The sequence below is a fragment of the Hyla sarda genome, chromosome 3 (genome assembly GCF_029499605.1).
Source record: "Hyla sarda isolate aHylSar1 chromosome 3, aHylSar1.hap1, whole genome shotgun sequence".
Classification (NCBI taxonomy): Eukaryota; Metazoa; Chordata; class Amphibia; order Anura; family Hylidae; genus Hyla; species Hyla sarda.
This window is the reverse complement of record NC_079191.1, coordinates 263,528,858-263,549,210: the sequence shown is the minus strand read 5'-3', so window position 1 is coordinate 263,549,210 and position 20,353 is coordinate 263,528,858. Positions and strand designations below refer to the sequence as shown.

General features: G+C 39.4%; 1 protein-coding gene across 2 annotated transcripts in view; it reads left to right on the top strand.

Moving 5' to 3' along the window:
* Positions 1–17,919, top strand: part of MED23 (mediator complex subunit 23) — a 91,973-nt gene extending 74,054 nt beyond the window's left edge. For both annotated transcript variants that reach the window (XM_056566560.1, XM_056566559.1), the window contains 6 exons: positions 7,887–8,052; positions 8,671–8,743; positions 10,704–10,918; positions 11,047–11,167; positions 11,458–11,589; positions 15,437–17,919. In XM_056566560.1, the coding sequence (XP_056422535.1) occupies positions 7,887–8,052; positions 8,671–8,743; positions 10,704–10,918; positions 11,047–11,167; positions 11,458–11,589; positions 15,437–15,610 (881 nt within the window). In that variant the 3' untranslated portion in view covers positions 15,611–17,919. The remainder of the gene's footprint in view (positions 1–7,886; positions 8,053–8,670; positions 8,744–10,703; positions 10,919–11,046; positions 11,168–11,457; positions 11,590–15,436) is intronic.
* Positions 17,920–20,353: the final 2,434 nt, after the last annotated feature.

The following is a 20,353-nucleotide window of genomic DNA, read 5'->3' as shown; positions in this document are numbered from 1 at the left end:
GGCGTTTGGATAACGCATTCATTTCAACAGAAAAATCCATATCCCTAGTGCAATTCCGTCTGGTTCTGATAGCTTCTCCAATAGGAAGGTTATGGATGACATGTGGGGGGTGACACGAACGAGCATGTAAGATGGAATTAACCGCAGTTTCTTTGCGATAAGTAGTAGATATAATTTTTTGAGAATCCGTGTAACCCCTCATAGTCACATCCAAAAAAGACACGTTAAAAATGCAATGATTAACTGTAAAGCATAAATTCAGCATGTTGGAGTTCAAAAAATCTTTGAAACAATCCAAATCTTTGGCATCCCCCCTCCATATAAATAGCAAATCATCAATATACCTGCCATACCAATGTATATGGGACTTGAATATATTAGTAGATGAATATAAATACAAACTTTCCCAGTAGGCCATGTATATATTAGCTATAGATGGGGAAAAACGTGCGCCCATCGGGGCCCCGGTGGTCTGCAGGAAGAACTGATCATCAAACATAAAAAAATTTGTGAGTAAGTAAATAATCCAAAACGATGATCATATATTCCTGCAGACCAGCGGGGTATTCAGAATATGTGGTCAAAAACCAACTCATAGCAGTTTTTGCCTGACTGTGGGGAATTACAGAATAAAGTGAAGTTACATCGGCTGTAATCCACGTTAGTCCCTTAGACCACTCTAAACTTTCTATTGCTGATAAAAGATGTTTTGTATCCTGGATGTATCCAGGCATAGTAGGAACGAGTGGTTGAAGGAGATTATCTAGCCAGGCGGATAGGTTCTCATTAAGGGAACCTATCCCAGCAACTATGGGTCTGACTGGTGGGGGGAAACAATTTTTGTGTATCTTGGGGAGTGAATGGAAGATAGCTGTAACTGGATGTTCAATTTTGATGTAATCTGCTTCAGATTTAGATATAAATCCATTCTGCTCCCCAAGATCCACAAGTTCTCTGAGTTGCTCCTTGAAAATGGAACAGGGGTTGCTGGATAACCGTCTGTAGGTAGTAACATCCGACAGTAATTCTAAGTTTAATTTTTTATATAGACCGGCATCCAGCAACACCACTGCTCCCCCTTTGTCGGCTTGCCGTACGACCAAATCGGACATATTAGATATGTCCTTCAAGGCCGCACGTTCCTGAAAGGAAAGATTGGAACTAGTGGTGGTTCTGGACTGAGATAGAATAGTCAAGTCACGCTCAACAGCCTCCTGAAAAAAATCAAGAGACTGTGTGCGCGACATGACTGGATAGAAATGAGGATTTTTGGTTGCAAACTTAGGGATAGATTGCGGCATAGAGGAAGAGGGTTCATGCATATGTTGTAATTCAGATGAAACACATAATTCTGCAAATGAACAACGTAAAGCAGCATGTTGGAGTCCAGAAATCGGGTTTAAACATTAGCGGGACATGCATCTGGGTTTGTTTATGTTTTATTCAGAATATAAAATATACTTCTTCTATATATAAATTTTGTCAATTTCTGTTCGAATACATTTGTACAACCATGCATGTCTTTCCTCAATCTCCTCTTTGAAGTGATTGTGCCCTATTCACACAGGTTTCCCTGACATGTGTGCGTCTTTTACACACCCTAGGTACATACATATGAATGCGTATTTGAAAATTTAAATAATAATTCCTCTACATGTAATAAGTTCTTTACACTTTGCGAACATATGTATGCCCCTAAATGTGTACTTTTGTCTTAACCAACACTTTTGTATGTTATACTATGTATATTTTACTTTGTGGTTGTAAGGGGTTAATGTCTGACTCCAGGAGGTCGGTCATGTGAGCAATCACTTTTCCTTCCACCTGGGAGAACCATGTCATTTCCTCTATATATACCCAGACAAATGTGGTTTTATCTTATGTACGATTAAGGGTGCTAACGCATCTGAAACGCGTCACATTGACCCCTGTTATGGCTTTTTAAGCATTAAAGAATCCGTTTTGCACGAATCTTGGCGCTGGACATCCAGTTTCTTATTTTTTTCTAATATTTCCATTTTTTATTGTAATTTTTTTTTTTAGCATTATTATGAGGGCAGCTATGTTACCTAAGCTGTTTTTAACAGGTTTTTGCAGCAGGCCCCATGGACATGAAATGGACATGAATGGGAATGTTTTCTGGGTATGTTCTGTTACCTCTCTGGAAGTCTTTCCTCAAGGATGGGGAGGTTGAGCAGTAAGCTTTAGCTATTGTGTTATATCTATATATTGGAGCCACAATTTACTGTGCTCCTGTCTTTGATAATATTTAGGATAATGCTGGAAAGTGATCTGCCCAGAACATGAAGTTTCATCTTAAAATTAGGCCTATTTATTTAGATAGTAAACAGGAAAATTTGAAAGAACATTTACAGTTGTCGCCAGCGACTTGCAACCTAGAGGAACCTTGTGTCCTGATACCCTACCTTATGCCGGAGCCTGGAGCAATGCAGCGCGACTTTCAGCTAGTGTAAGTTCGTGATGGTGAGTATTGCCCATCTCGCCCCCACACCCCCTTTTTTTTTCTTTCTGTGGATCTTTTCTTCCTCCTCTCCTCCCTTTTCTGATAGCTTTTCAACTGCTCGGTACGACAATTGCCTCCTTATCTTCGCCTTTCCTCCCTTTAAGCACCTCACTTTCCTGGATGTTTTTTTCACCCAGACAGTACCTCTTTTGTATTGCGAGAACAAGAAAGAAGAACAAAAAGTAGAGAAGAAGCCGACGCCTTGTGAAATCCTGTGGGTAAGAGGTATATCCCCCATATCCCCCCTCCAGAGATTAGTCTCTCACCTTATGAGACACTTGGGTTCATGCGGATCTCCCCTGAACAGGGGTATAGTCAAGATCTCGGGTTGCAGGCCAGCAGTCCAATAGACTGAATCCTATAGGTTGGAGCCGTAACAAAATGATGCCGAATAAATGGAACAAAAGGTGACTGCTATATGCGGCGCAACTGGAAGAAGATACACTGTCAGCAGTAGTGATATATTATTGTATATTTATTTATAGGGCTGCAGCATAAAAATAAAATAAATAATGTTTTGGGGGTGAAATCCCCCTTTGTCAATTGCAGTAATAAAAGCATCTAGGTTTTTGTGTGACTTGCAGGTATAAATAGTAAAAAAATGGCACCAAGATTGGGAAAAAGGAGATGTGTCTATGACATTAGGATGTACTTGGCCAATGGGGAACAAGTGGGTAAAGTTTAAAAAAATAAATTTTTCTCCTCCTTCCTTCTCACATCAACAAACACATATATCAATGATATATACAAGTTAGGCATAAAAGCAACATGATTAGTAGGGCGACATTCATATAGGCAGTGGTAGCACATATCAGGGAATGATAGTAATAGACTGGAAAGGAGGCTGTAGGAGATAAGAGATATCAGTTGGGACAAAACTAATAACAGAATTACAATAAGGGATGATTTATAAGGTGGATGGGGCATTAGGAATAACACATAATTATGCATAATTGGTGAATAACACATCGCAGGTAGTAGTGAAATCGTGGTATGCTAACGGAGGGTATGATGACATAATGAGACTTTATGTCTGGGGTACATATGAATGCATGAAAATGACAAACTACAACACCATGCAGGGCAATTGAATTACAGTGACATACATGGAAATGTGGTCATTCATATGGGTATGGAAAAAATCCACCAATGACATTGGTTAGAGGTACGAGGACCTTATTAGGTGATTGATATAAATTCAGAGAGAGGATGATAGTGGTAACTGGTAATAGGATCCTAAAATCCTTTGGGGACTTGACCTAAGTAACATTTAAATATATTTCTTCAGGCCCATTGGGGCTAATGATTTTAACATGAAGATCCAGTTCTCTCTTTTTTGCAACATGGCGTAACGGTGATGAGTGGTTTTTGGAATGTGTTCAATGGGTATAACAGAGTACACTTGAAAACCACAGTTGTGTTTGGCAGCACCGTGTCTAGACATGCTTTGTAATTGTAACCCCCTGCTCACATTCAATCTATGTTTATTAATCTGTTTTTGTAAAGATTGAACTGCCCTGCCAACATATTGTAGTCAGCACGGACATAGGTAGGTTTATAATTAAGTAGGTTTATAATGTTGGTAGTATTGCAATTGATGTAGCTATTGATCTGAAAAGAATCCACGGTAACACTGGAACTGAAAATTTTGCGCTTAGTACCATTACATTAGTAGCTCCCGAGAATTCTAGGCATATTGGGAGTTATGGATATTTTGGTACTTGGTTTGAGTTTGCTGGAGGCTAGTTTTTTTTAAGTGATCGGGCCCTTCTGAAGGTTATTCTTTGTTTGGGAGGAAGAATTTCTTTCAGAAAGCGGTCCAACAACAGGGAGTTCCAATGTGAGTTTAGGATTTCTCAGATTTTTTTTTATGATCACATGTGTAGGAAGTAATAAAGTTGGATTAACGGTTGGAATTGGTGTTATTTTGCAGTTTGGGATCTTGTTGACTGGGGTTTTTTTTTGTAGAAAGAAAAGTAATTTGATCTAATTTGCCAGCACACTCTTGACTTTGTTGGAACAAGGATTAAGGATAAACTTTAGCCCTGAACCTGCAGACCTAATAAGGTCCTCGTACCTCTAACCTATGTTATAGGTGGATGTTTTCCATACCCACATGAATGACCACATTTCCACATATGTCACTGTAATTCAATTGCCCTGCATGGTGTTGTAGTTTGTCATTTTCATGCATTCATATGTACCCCAGACATAGTCTCATTATGTCATCATACCATTCCCTCTGTTAGCATACCACGATTTTGCAACTACCTGCGATGTGTTATTCACCAATTATGTGAAATTATGTGTTGTTCCTAATGCCCCATCCACCTTATAAATCCTCCCTTATTGTAATTCTGTTATTAGTTTTGTCCCAATTGATATCTCTTATCTCCTACAGGCTTTATCCTCCTTCCATTCCTATAGATCACCACTTATTTCGCCTGCAATCACTTCCACTAGTAGTTCTAGCGTGCTCTGTATGATCTGATACCCGGTATCGCAGTTATGGCTACACGCTGAACCTTCCCCGATCTCTAATAGATCACTATCCATTCAATGTCTCCCACTGTACTGTGTGCAGACACATCTTTCTTATTCTACTACTAGTCCCAGCATACCCTGTATATTTTAACATCATACACTTGCCCTTATTTACTAATAACCCAGTACATAGTTCCTACACCGTAACACCACACAGCTACTAATGTTACTACCATACAGTTACTCCATTCACAGCTCACACACTTTTGAAAGAAGCTGCGCGAGTCCCTGCTATCTAAATTACCATCGATCTTTTTTGTGAATGAGTCCACGTCACAGCCTCCTTTCCAGTCTACTACTGTCATTCCCTGATATGTTCTACCTCTGCCTATAGGAATGTCGCCCTACTAATCATGTTGCTTTTATTCCTTTCTTGTACATATCATTGATATATGTGTTTGTTGATGTGAGGAGGAGGGAGGAGAGAAGGAAAAAAAAAAGCTAATTATTTTTTTTTAAACTTGTTCCCCATTGGCCAAGTACATCATGATGTCATAGACACACCTCCTTTTTCATGATTTTGGTGCAATTTTTTCACTCTTTATATCTGCAAGTCACACACTAATATATATGCATTTATTCCTGCAATTGACAAAGGCGGATTTCACCCCACAAAACACGTCTTATTTAAATTTTTGTATTTTGTTTTTATGCTGCATCCCTATAAATAAATAGACAATAATATCCCAACTGCTTATATTGTATCTTCTTGCAATAGCGCCGCTTAAAAGCAGTCACCTTTTGTTCCATTTATTTGGCAACTTTTGGATTGCTACTTATCTCGGCGGCCACAGTACCTCTACTAGTCCCTGCTCTCTCAGACTGCTCTGGGTATCCACCGCTAGCCCATGTACATCCATCTTCTGGCTTCCCCTGCACTGCTTTCCATTGGTCTGGCACAGCTTCACTTACATTCCTTCCTCCGGTCGCTCTCATGACCATGAGCAGCTTCATCACCGTCTTGCTCTCTACTAATTTAGCGCTTGGATTTGCCACCTATCGGCTGGGGCTGATGCCACCCACCGCCTATAGATGTTTGGGGGCGGAGGGTGTCATATCTCTCTTCCCCATCTGCCTCCGAGGCCTATAAAAGTACTGTTTGCCATTTTACGGTCACCTCCCTAGGACCTCTGCGTGCCCTTCTACTATTCAAGACTGCCTATAGGGGTGACCCTTCCCCTCCTCTGCCCCTCCTCTTTACTGCACGCACCAGTATTCTTCAGCTCCTGACCTATGAACAGCTTCTTAGCTCCCTGGCTTCTCAGCTATCGGACACAGGAACTGGTTAAGCTGTCTCTTTCCCTTCTGGTTGCTGATCGTTCTTCCTGGTCACCTAGCTAGCATATCTGACTCCATGCCGACAGCCCCTACCTCTGTCACTAACTGCTCCTGCGTGATTTGTAACCACAAGTTCTCTACTGGTCAAGCTCAGACCTCCTGCGCTTCCTGCAACGGAGGTTTTCAACCTGAACCCCCATGAATCCTGGATCCTGACCACCCGGGTTCAACCCTTTCCCTGTCACAGTCTATAGCTGACTTTTCAGTTTATGGAGAAGATGTTTGAGTTAATTATTTCTGCTATACAGCAACTCCCTGCCTATTTGGTCACTCCTGCTCCCTAGACTACCTTACAGGATAAGCCTGAGCAGCTGCTAGAACAGGTTGTTCTTCAGCCTTCCCACAAGCACCCCAGAGGCCTGTCTTCTTAGTCCTACTCTTATTTTTTCTCAGCTGCGTGTTCCCGTTTCCCGGCAGAATAGTTGCATCCATAGGAACTGTGCACTTCGGTCAATTCATGTGTCGCCTGCTTCAGCTGGCCATTCTATCTTCCTTACATAGCGGTCTTTTTTTCCTTATTACAAATTCAAAATGACCATTTCTTTTCTGTTCTGCCATTTTTAAAGGCCTACGGCTGATAATAAAAGGTTCCTCCCTTCTTGTCCACAACCCACTCCTCGCAGTCAGTGGGGGCTTCCTAAGAGGTTTGCAACCCTATTTTACCCCTTCAGGTGTACAAAGCCACTAGCTGGTCTTCCCTGGACACATTTGCACTAAAAGTTGTTGGGCTTAGTCTATACTGTCCATAAAATCTTTCTTGAAGTCTTCATTGGGGGACACAGCTCCAACCCATTTCCCTTTTACTGGTCAGGTTGGTTGTTTGCCTGTTGGCAAAGTTCTCTTATGACTTTTTTTTGTATTTCATACGTATTTAATTCTTTTCTTCATCTCCTACTGCTTTGTGTCCAACTGGTTAGCTCCATTTAAGTGGGTGAATATAGCCTCCTAGTGGCAGCAGCCTATCTATACCCATGGTTCTTGTTCCCCCCCCCCCCCCCAAAGAAGACTACGAGACAGAGATTTTACGGCGAGAACAAAGGATTTTCTTTGTTCTCACTGTAAAATCTCTCTCTAGGGGGCTATATTTATCCACTTAAACAGAGCTAACCAGTTGGACACAAAGCAGTAGGAGAAGCCGAAAAAAGAATGAAATGTCCGAAATACAAAAAAAACACTGTATTATACAAAAAATGTACACTCTTCTGGCATATCACCTTAATTTATAATTTATTAACCTGTTAACACTCTTTAGATGCCAGAGGGGAAAAAAAAACGATACAAGTATACATTATCAATTGTGTTGGTGTATTGGAACATAATTATTTTTTATTTTTATTGTAACAAGTATTAATATTTGAAATAATCCACTGTATTATTAATGCATGGAATACTCATTTATGCATAATTTTTACAGCAATAAGATTCTTTGAGAGTGTAATTTATTGTACGCAAATTAGCTTTTCCTTAACTCTCATATTACCGATGGCTGGAAAATCTCCTGGACCTTTTCCAAATTGTGACTGGAGATTCAATGAGTTTCCCAATCCTGCTGCCCATGCACTTCATGTAACTTGTGTTGAGTTGATGGCTTTGGCAGTTCCAGGAAAGGATGTTGGCAATGCTCTTCTCAATGTGGTGTTGAAAAGGTATTTCAAACTACACTTTATAATACTATGATGTATATTAAATTTGCTTTGGAGCTTTTCCCTGTAAGCATCTTTGAACTGTTAAAGTAGAATATCTTTGACATCACTGATAAATAAATCCAGTTACTGGTGTACATTCACATATACAGAATATGGTTAGAACCTATAATGGACCTGGCATGTGTGGAAAAACAGGTCCTTTTTGTTTTCTGTATTAGACTTATCAATTCAAAATAAATCCTCATTATGTTGTTAATAAGAATTTGTTACAATATAGGCTAGGGTTACATCATGAATTGCATCACAGCTAAGAAAATATGGACATGTTTGAGACCTACAAGATACCTTAATCACTTTCTGGTCATGGGAACTCACATGTCAACTGCATTCACTGTCACTAACTGAGATGCTGGAAGTCACTGCAGTCTTTGGCCTCTGTCATGTAGGTATGCTTTCATGTAGACTGAGCCTAGGGACCAATTAATCAGGATTTAAACTTTTTATATGAAAATTGTCAATGGTTTATGCCTTAGCCTGTCCCCAATAATTTTATGCATGTGATTATATACGGTAGCATAGGAGACATTAAAGTTATTTCTTGTTTTTCACTCTCCGCAGCCAGCCGCTTGTGCCTAGAGAAAATATCACAGCTTGGATGAACGCAATTGGACTTATTATAACAGCTTTACCAGTGAGTAAAATGTTTCCCTCATTTTCACATTTTTTTAATTACATCTGTTTATACAGTTTTCATACGGGCAGCAATTTGTTTAAATGAAGCCGTTATCCCTTAGATGCTCTCAGTTTGGACAGTGTTTTCGGAGCATAGCTGGTTATCTGGTTGCATTCCAGCATTGCCTTCTGCTTATGTCTAATATGTAGAAATAAAAACAATCTCCTGTTGGTCCTAAATGATTTACTGAATATCTGTTAAAACAATCAAGGTTTTCATGTAATGTTTAATGTGTGTTTACTTTGAAACTCTAAAAGATTTTTTTCTGTTCCCAGCAGCATTTTGCTGTTGTTTAGTAACCACAGACTTTGTGTGCTCTAAATTATGAATAGATTTGTTCACGTTGAGTTCTTAGTGGTGTTATCCACAGATGAGGTTGGGGTCCGACTATTGTAATCTCTGTACTATATACATCTACAGTGGTCCCTCAAGTTACAATATTAATTGGTTCTGGGACGACCATTGTGTGTTGAAACCATTGTATGTTGAGACCAGAACTCTATGGAAACCTAGTAATTGGTCCTGAAGCTCCCAAAATGTCGTCCAAAAATAGGAAAAAGTGAGGATTAAAGAAAAATAAGTAGATAACTAATATAGTAAGAAAGATCTCCTGGAAGCTGTAATCACGGTCTATGAGGACAGGAGCTTCTTCAGTACACACAAAATGGAGTTGCCCTTACTTCGTGTCCAAAGGAGCAGCTAACCTTGGCACAGGTAAAGAGTAGTACAGAACATGTAGTACCTCCCTGTATTGTAGGGGGCACTACCAGACAGCCAGTCAGTGCATATGCTTCAGTAATACAGGGGTTTTACCAGTGAAATGTCCATTCTTATTGGTCAGTTCTTCCAGCAATTGACATGTTTCACAGATCTGGACTGTCCGTACATTGTATGTTGAGTCTGGTTTCAAGTTACAATGGTCCAGAAAAGACCATTGTATGTTGAAAATATTGTATGTTGAGGCCATTGTAAGTTTGAGGGATCACTGTACATGGAAGAGCCTATTTAAAGAGGACCTGTGGTCAACTCAGATAAAACAAGATTGCATTATAATAAAATAGCTTAGGGTGCCCTGAAATGTCACACAAAGGGTTTATAATTTGTGTGACATTTCAGATAGGTCTGAACTTAATTTTAATAGTAGGAGTAAATATCAGGTGATGGGCAGGATTATACAGTCAGGGGGGTGTATTAGGCATACACACCCCTTAATGCCAGTAAACTCCAATTTTTGGGGAATGGCCACAGGTCCTCTTTAATTAGAACCTGCCATCAGTGACAGATGTAGCAAGGTTCATCTTGTTACCTACATTAAGATATTTTTACTGCTCTCCTGAAGTTGACATAAATTATCCTAACACATTGCACAAATATAATTTTAACACAACTCCTAGATTACTGGTAGCAAGGACGCTATAAAAACAATAATCCCATTGCATTAAAGTTAACGCATTGTTTTTAATGCGATTGCGATACCCATGGCTTCATCGTACATTCCACCTGAACCAGGGGTAGCATGAATTAGAAACAGGCTCCTTTATTACAGCAAACTATTAAATACTCTGAAATTGTGCAATGTTTCACAGAAATCATATTTTCCTAACCAACCAGGAATGGGTCTTTAAAGGAGTACTCCAGTGCATAACAACCCATATCCACAGATCATCATTTTTCCCATTGTTAAAGCTCTTCGGTCTTTTTGTTAAAGTATTTTATAGAGCTTAGATAGATAGACCTTAATGGAACAAGCAAACTAGTGTTAAAAAAATCTGTAACTTTTAATTACAAAAAATAAAAATGAGAGCATGATAAAATGTCTGTATTTTACTAGTATTCTTTGACGATCCTGTTTTTTTTTTTTTTTTTGTGTATCTTGTCTTTTCCCTCATTCATGTTCTAGTGTTTTGTTGTATTTTAGGAGCCTTACTGGATAGTTCTCCATGACAGAATTATCAGCGTACTCAGCAGTCCCAGCTTGACATCAGAAACAGATTGGGTCGATTATCCTTTCCAGCTTTTTGACTTCACTGCATGTCACAAGGCATACTCAGAGATGAGCTGCAGTTATACACTGGCGCTGGCACATGCCGTGTGGCACCATTCAAGCATTGGGCAGTTATCTCTCATTCCAAAGTATGCACTCAAACTTTGCTTTGTTAGAGCATGGTATTACTTATAATGCCTATATTGCAGATTATTTACTGTTTCTAGTTATATTAATGATGTCTATCTTTTCTGTTGTGTTTTTTTCTTGTTTGTAGGTTCCTCTCTGAAGGTCTTATACCAATAGTCAAAACTGAGTACCAGTTACTGTATGTTTACCATTTGGTAGGACCATTTCTGCAGCGCTTTCAACAAGAACGGACTAGGTGCATGATAGAGGTAATGGATTTAATATTTGCTATCACCATCTTATAAATTAGTTTGGCATCCCTACTAATCTCAAGAATAAGTGGGTACTGGAGTTATTTTCTGTACAGTGATGGATGCGCATATGTAGTCACCCCACAATTGATATTAATGGGAGTAACTAAAGCTTGTGAAAGAAACTATACCACTGCGAACTGTATCACTTTCTGATCAATGTGTTTAAAATGTGAACTCCCAGCTTATTGCTGATTAAAAATATTTCCCTCCTCTATTGTCAATAACTGCTTTCCTCTTTTCATTAGATTGGTGTGGCATTCTATGAAATGCTGTTGAACGTCGATCAGTGCAGTGCACACCTGAATTTCATGGACCCCATATGTGACTTTCTTTATCATATGAAGTACATGTTTACCGGTGACAGCATAAAAGATCAAGTAAGTCAAATAAAAAAATTTATGAATTTCCCAGACGACTTGAATGTGTAGTAAGCTGTGCCGAATCTTGCAGCTATTTTTAATTCTGTTGGGGAATTGGTACGTGCTGCTAAAAATATACATGGCATGCCTAAAGAGCGTTCTTGTTTGCATAGTCCACAGGCTTTTTTATATAATTATCTTGAAACTGCTCTCCTCCCATTTGAATGACACTGAGCTCCATGGGCAAAAGTGCTTTGAAATTCATTGCTATTTTTCTCAACATCTTACAGGAGTTTTCCTGTTAAATAAAATCTCAGAATCTTGTTTAGTAAGAAAAGAAAAAAATTGGCTGAGGAAGCATGGCGGCAGGAAGCTGAGGCAGGCTCCGCCCCTGCCCTCCGCTTTTGCGTCCCACCACGAGTTGCAGGTTTGGGTAATCCTACAATGCTGCTGTTGTTTTTATTTTTTTCTCCTCTCTCTCTCTTTGGTTTATTGTATTAAATAGAAAATAGCATGTGTACGAATATATTGGTATGGAATATAAGGGAGTTAGGGGATAGACACAAAAGGATAGCTATACATGATGCATTTAAGACATTTTTACGAGGTATAGTTTGTTTAATTGAAACGCACTTAGTGAAAGAAACGGCACACAGAAAAAAAATTTGCAATGCTATTTGCAATGGTCATAGAGCCACTGGCTTGTATTATTAGAGAGGACCCAGTGATAACGGGGTTTGTAGCGGGGAAGAGAGGGGACAAGATTACAATGTATGCAGATAATATTTTGATGTTCTTGGAGGACCCCAAAAGATCTTGGAAATAATAAGTCATGGAAATAATAAGTAGATGTGGTAGCTTCTCGGGATTATTACTAAACTGGTTAAAATCGGTTATTATGCCGCTAGGTGAAGAGAATATAGGACAGACATTTGGATAAAAAAAAGGGGAAAAGTTTAAATATCTGGGGATATACCTGTCAACTGAGGTGGGGGATTATCATCAGATAAATACTTTGAAAATAATTAAGGAAATGGAAAAGAAGGTAAATATATAGAGTGATTTTAATTTGTCCATAGCAGATAGAATAACGCTAATTAAATCAGTATTGATGCCAAAAATGTTGCATGTATTTGGATCAGCCCAATCTTGGTGTGAGACTAAATTATTTAGGAAAATTATTTCAATCTTTAACTCACTAATTTGGGGCAGAAAAAGAGTTAGAATTAAGCTGGAGTACCTATGTCGGACTAAGGGAAAGGGGTGGAATAGCATTTCCAGATATATACAAGTATTTTTTGGCAGGACAGATTTATTTTTTGATTGAATGGAAGAATTTTTTTGCGGGTTTCTGTTGTCTAGCACTGATGGGGAATTTTCGGTTATATTTCAATTGCTGGAATCTGGGAAATTGGAGGAGGAGAAATGGAGGAAAATTATAATGGTTAAAAGCCTGGTCAAAACATGAAGGGTGCTTAGGAAAGAGATGAATGTAAGAGGAATATTGGATGTGGCATCGGTGCTGGACAACAGAAATATACCAGAGATGAGTAAATTGGGGAAAATTAAACTGTTCAAAAATAAATAAAAGACGTTTGGGAAACAGGTAAATTTAAGGAATTGATAACACTGAAAGAAGAGTTTAATCTAAAAGAAGGTGGTTAGTTGGAATATAACAGTATAAGTAGAATCTTTTTGGAGTTTATTAGTAAAGGGGGAGATATACAGGATGTGTATCCGGAAATTTTGAAGAACATTATGAGGCAATATAACAAAAAACATATCCCCTATGTCTATAAAGCTCTGGCAAAGCTATTTAAGAATAAATTAGTACACAGGAGTAGACAACAATAGCAAGAGGAGATATAGAAGAGGATGAGTGGGATGTAATATTGAAGAACATTAATTATGTATCCCCCTAATATGAATTCTAAAATAATACAGTTTAATATTGTGTATAGACTTTATTACACGCCGTCTTTTTTAGAGAAAATAGGATTAAGGAAGGATGGTAGAGCTCCGCCACACATTGAACACCCAGTTCCCCATAGGGAGCTCACCGATTTCAGCATTCCCTCTTATTGGTGTCTTGAAATCACAGGGACCTTGGTGGCTGGTGTCCATCCTATACACACACCTTATTCAGGCCAAGAACTCGCGCTCCCCAGTGCCGGCGGTCCGGCAATGGGAATCCCATATCCCCAATTTGACTAAGGATTATTGGGAGGATAACTTCTCCTCCCACATGCTTGTGTCCCTGGCAGCATAATAAATTGATCCAATTGAACATTATTCATTATAGCTATATCACCCCTCTTAGGTTGCATAGAATGGGTCGCTCTGACTCTGATGTTTGTCATCACTGTGGTGCTGCCAGTGCTGACTTCTGGCACCTGATATAGGCATGCCCTTTTATTGTGTTATTTTGGCGCGAGGTTCTTCACCTTTTAGCCACTCTTGCTCAACCTTCCCTATCTCTTGATCCTTTGATTTGCCTTTTTGGTATCCTGGATGAAGAGATATGGACACACTACACATGCACACTTTTGCGGGAAACCTTGTTCATGGCCAGGAAGGCTATTGCCCTCAAATGGATGGACCCCGGCTCTCCTACCTTATCTCAATGGAAGGCTCTTGTTAATGCTACACTACCTTTCTCACATATAGTCTATAAGAACAGGAAATGCCCAGGTAAATTCCTATCTGTATGGGGTGGCTGGTTCTCCTCTCCATTAACCCAATGTTCTTACTCTGTGTCCTCTCCTCTGGCCCTGTAGCGGCCCCTCTATTTTTTTGCATGTTGCCTGATGTAACCTCAAGTCTACTCTTTCTGTGGTTGTATTTGTCAGTTCTTTGTCATTTACTTCGATGCGTGGGTCGACTATCTCTGTTTGCCTACATACCTCTCGGGAACACGGTGGTATCCTCATACCTCACTGTATGGTTCGCGGTTACTGTTGTAGGCATACGTTCGCCTCATGTTTCCAGTTATTTTCACCTTAGTTTGGTGATGTTAATTGTATCTCAGATATACAATAAGTGATGCAAGATGGACTATTCTGTCGCTTACATTCTGTTTACTTGTAATAGGTTTCATGGCCCTTAACCTGTGTATTTATAGATGTACATTGTGTCCACTTGAATGGGCCTGAGGTCTGATGTTGTTTACTTTTCAATAAAAGGAATTAAAAAATAAATAAAAAGGAAGGATAGTAGATGTAATAGGTGTAAAAAAGAAAAAGCAAGTATGGAATTTTTTCCTAGGATGGCAATTCTGGGAGGTGATTCGAGGATACAAACTAGTAAAAAAATAAAAATAAGATGTTTGAGAATGCTTTTCTATGCCCGTTTGTTGATTGTTAAAAATTGGATATCCCCTATTTGTCCTAGTTTCATCGAATGGTATAATAATATGCAGAGAATTGAGGGATACATTATGGGAGGAGATGAGGAGAGAGAGAGGTATAGTATTAGGATTAGAAGGTTAAACAAGAAGTGAGAGAGAAGTGTTTTTTTTTATTTTTTATATTATTTCCATGATGTGAAGGGACAGGGATTTAGGGGGTCGGAAATGCTAGATAGTTGTAGAGTTAATGGATTGAGGATTAGAGGATAAAACTTTGGGGTTATTAGGTAAATGAATGATAAAACATCGCTGATTTTGGCCTCCTGGCTCCCTGCCGCCTATGTTGATTATGGATTGTAGTAAGGGGAGGGAAGAGGGTAAGGGTGGTAAATATAATGATGTATATGGATTTGGTTTTGATTTCTGTCCTGGTGTTTTGTAAAATTGTAAATTAAATCAATCAATTAAAAAAAAAGAAAAAAAATTACATATGTAACTTGCTGAGTGTTTTCTTTTTAGGTTGAAAAGATCATCTTCAACCTGCGACCAGCTTTAAAACTACGTTTGCGGTTTATCACTCATATCAGCAAACAGGAACCAGCTGCTGCACCTCCTCCACCAATTAACAGTGGATCTCCAGCCCCTCAGGCTAACCAAGTGTCTGTAAATGTTACCTTGCCGGTTACACAGTAGAACTGCCTCTGGATGGCCGTATCTGGATTTCAGCAGACACTGTAATAGTGCATGAAATGGACTGATGCCATGAAGAAACAAACCTTGATGGTTCCTGAACTGATAATGTTTTTGTAAATTTTGAGGCTTCTGTCGTTGAGTAGCCTTTTTTGTTTTTACCTTTTTTTAAGTTTCCCTAAGAAAACAGTTCGTACAGCAAAACTGCAACTGGTTTGGTATGTACATTTGACTGACACACATTAATAGCAACTGATACTAAAGCCCTGTTAAGAAGACTTAAGAAATCTAAAATAAATTGGCAAAGCTCCTTATAGGGCAAGTAACTGTCTTTTTGAGAAAAAAAATACAGGTATATAAACCACAGTAGTAACGGTAATCTGCTCACCTGGCCCAGTTGTGTAACACACACAACTCTATATTCGCATGAAGTATTAAAGGAGTTCTGTGGTGAAAAATAATTTAATAGGGGGTAAGTTATAGATTGCGGAGGGATCCACCGCTAGGACCACCCGCAATCTCCTGAACCCGGCAGTGTGCTGGAAAGGGAGCGTGCCGACCCCCGCACGGAGAGCCAGCCGACACGCCCCCTACATGTCTCCCATAGAGATACATGGAGGGGATGTGTCGGCCGTGGCTTCCTGCAGGGGTCGGAATGGCCGCTTCCGGCAGACTGTAGTCTGTTCAGGAGATTGGGGGGGGTCCCAGTATAATGATGGATACGAATATAAAACATCTGTATGTTTAAAGCTGTGCCTCCACTGGAGAACGGTATAGGTTTTCAGTTGTATAGCTAAATGTTTGTTTATCACATAAAAACACTTTAAAATACCACTAATCGGGAATTCTTCAAAACCAGAAGGCTGCTTCAATAATGAATCATCTTTGGCTATTATCCAAGGGAGTATTAAAGGGGTTATCCAGGAATAGAAAAACAGAACTTAATTCTTTCAAAAACAGCTCCACGTCTGTCCCCAGGTTGGGTGTGGTATTACAACTTGGCTCCATTCATTTTAATAGAACTGAACTGCAGAGCCACACCCAACCTGGAGACAGACGGGGAATTTTTTTGAAATAAATTTTCTGTTTTTCTATTTCTGGATAACCCCTTTAATTAACTACTTACACTGAACTGATGACCCCTTGCATGGTCACTAAACGAAACTTACATCAAAAATGGAGGTTTTGTAGGATTCTAAATTAAATTCAGTAGTAGCTTTAGGGGCAATTATAATGTCTGCAACTCAAATGGTTACATAAGTCTGTTATTACAAGAATATAAATTCAGTCCATGTTTGGGATTCAATTTTTTTGCCCACCTCGCAGTACAAAATTAAAATTGAATTTCTGAGCCTTTAGAGCTCATTCCTGACTATCTCAGGGTCAGACAATTAATATTTTTCTACCGGTTTTGAAATGATAATCCCTGAGGTTGTTTGCTATATTTTCTAAAATACATAGAAGTGCGTATAGAAAATATTCTTTATTTCACAAAACAGCTTCAAGGAGCAGTGTGTGTCAATTTCTGAAAATGTCCTTTTTGTAACCAATACTTACAGCTGCGTCTCCCTTTGATGCTGATCACAAGGGTTCTTTAAAGTGTGTCTGTATGTCAAGCGGTTGCTGTTATATAGTTAAAAAATTATATGTGAAAGTGGTCTTTGGCGCACTGGGGATGTTCCCTTGCTATTTCTCACACTCGTACTTCTGCTCAGCTTGTCCATACACAATGCCCCTCTTTATAAATAATTCCACCCACCAACACATAGCCACTCCGGGCCAAGATCCCTCACGAACAATGTCTGATCTCCAGCTCTTCCTGCCCAGAGCATCCCTGCACATGTTCTGCTTCCATACTGTACCCGGAATTGGTGAGTTCATTCACTTAAGAGCAGCCTGGCTGGAGATCTCGCATAAAATGTTGTCTCAGAGTGGCTATGTTATTGGGAAGCGGGCTTGGGCTATAGATGACTTTGGAGGAGTTAAAGGGGCGTGGATTAGGAACTAGCCAAGAAGGAGTACTAGTGCATGAAGGGGCTAGGAAACTCCTCAAGAGCACCAAAGGACCTCGATTTTATTTTATTTTATACTATTTTTACCCATATTTCAGCAATAGTGTGAAATACAGAAACGCAGCAAATACCCTTGTGATCATTGTCACCCACAGTGCTGGCAGGTTGATGCGGGTAACTTTGCTATAAGTTTCCCTTGAAGGCATATTTAATTATTTGTATGTTTGAGAAACCTAAATATGTGTAACTATTTTTATAATAAAAGCCTATGTACATACTAACTGCATTTCATTGTCTCTATTATAAAAAATATATATATATATTTAACTAGAGCAGAACAGGCACTGCCATATGAACCGAGCCACCGCAGGAATCAATGAAGCCGGGTGAAAAAGTCTATACCGGGGTGTCAGCTAAGTATATGAAAAGCATGGTGAGCCAAGCAAACAGAACAACTTGGACTTAATGCGTCTAAATTCACTTTGCTCAATTGGCTTAATTGAAAGAAATTATTTAAACCCATTTCTATGATTGCAGCCAGGATTTTACTTTATTGATGCTTTTATACTTGCCTTTTGTATGTATTTATTGTATAAGTAGTTCCGTTGGTGATGGGTCACTCCCCACCCTACCAAAGTAACCTTGCTTGCGTCAGTACTGTGTGAACCAGATGATGCGTCATTGACTCAAAACAGCCTGTCGTTCGTAGACACCCCTTCTGACGGCTTTGCGCCGGCTTCTCTTCCTGCACTGTGATGATGTCCGTTACCTGAGTGAGTGATGTTTAATTAAACTTCCGTGGATTTTCTCCTCCAGTGAGTGCTGGAAGTCTATCTTCTTCATTGTGTTCTATTATATAAAGATAAAAAAAAAAAAAGAGGCATTAACAAAAGCTAATATCCAGTTGACACAGACGCAACTAATATATAATTTAATTTTTTGGTCTCCAGGGAGTTGAAAGGGTCCTTTTCCTCACTCCCCAGTGTCCTTCCTAAATTGTACTGACCCAGCGTAATAGTTTTTTTTAGTTTCCATGGCTTAAAGGAGGGTAGGCTGTAACGCTGGGTCAGATACTAAATTGGAACAGCTACATGAGAAAAATACAGTGGCTAATGATTACACAATGGTTTACCTGCCTAAGCATCATGGGATTACTATATTGCTGTGTAAGGATCGGATACTAGTGGCAGGCATCACCCATTCAGATCTCTAGACAACCCATTTAAATGACTCCAGGTACAGTAAAAATAAAGCCATACTCAACTGTCCTATCCTACCTCTGCTGCTTTGTTTTTAAATCTGTACTGGAAAACTTTTTTTATTTAAATAAACTGACTTGTATATTACTTCTATTAAAAAATATCTTAATCCTTCCAGTACTTATTAGCGGCTGTATACTACAGAGTAAATTATTTTCCTTTTGGATTTCTTTTTTGTCACGACCACAGTGCTCTCTACTGACACCCCTGTCCATGTCAGGAACTGTCCAGAGCCAGAGAAAATCCCCATAGCAAACATATGCTGCTCTGGACAGTTCCTAAAATGGACAAAGGTGTCAGCAGAGAGCTGACAGAATTTCCTCTGTAGTATACAACAGCTGATAAGTACTGGAACGATTAAGAATTTTAATATATGTAATTTACACATTTTTAATTTTAACTTTCTTTTTAACTTAAAAAAAAAAAATCCGCCAGAGCACCCCTTTAAAGGCAATGCCCACTCAGCCAATTACTTGCTGAGGTGGGTCACTGATGTGGATTGTGTCTTTCTGAGCACTTTACTTCAGGATATTGCGGGGGTAGTGGGGCCTGGCCACTGTCAAAACAGCAAATTAACAAAAAAAAAATTCTTGCCTGCAAAACAACATTTAGAGTCAGCTAATATGGGTATTCTTCTTATGTGCAATGGAGGTGGTACTCCAGTATGTGCAATGCTTTATTCTGCCAGCTCATGCCAATAACTTCATCCTTTCTGCCCCACTCCCTTTACAGATGCTAAGAAAGAGAGAATTAATATTTTATGTAGGGGCGGTGTTATCACCTGAGCGAGCAGGAAAAAGCATTGCACATACAACAGCGGCCCATCTCCATTGCAGTTAAACCCTTCCCATCCCAGGCTGACATGTAAGCGATATTCTGCATAGCGCAATGCGCTGCAGGAGATTGGCAGCATGACCTGGCTGTCAGCTGTAACAGGCTGAGATTGCACTGGTCTCGGCAGTATAAACCCATAGTACTGTACTGAACACAGCATCTAAGGGATTGGGAGGGGAAGGGGGCTCCCCCTTTTTACCCAACATCAACTCCATGATGTGATCGCGGGGTCCTGTTTGTTGCCATGGCAACAGTAGGCCAGCTGATGGCCTCCTGTCTGCCTAGTATGGCAGCCTGTGAGGTCCAGCCATAGGCTTGATCGCACAGGCTGAATGTCAGTGTATTACTGTCAGTTTTGCTGAAATAACGTGTAAAAAAATAAAATAATAAAGCCCTGCGTTATCACCCCCCCCCCCCACCCCAAAAAAAAAAAAAAAATATACCTATACATAATAGGTATTGCAACGTTCAGAATGACTTGTACAATAAAACGATAACGTTATTTATCAAGAACGGTGACACAGTAAAAAAGAAAAACCCGCCAGAACCGCAAATTTTGGGTAGAAAACACGAGAATAAAAAAAATTTGAAGGTATAGCATGTATCACAAATATTGGAACCAATAAGAAGAACTCATCCCG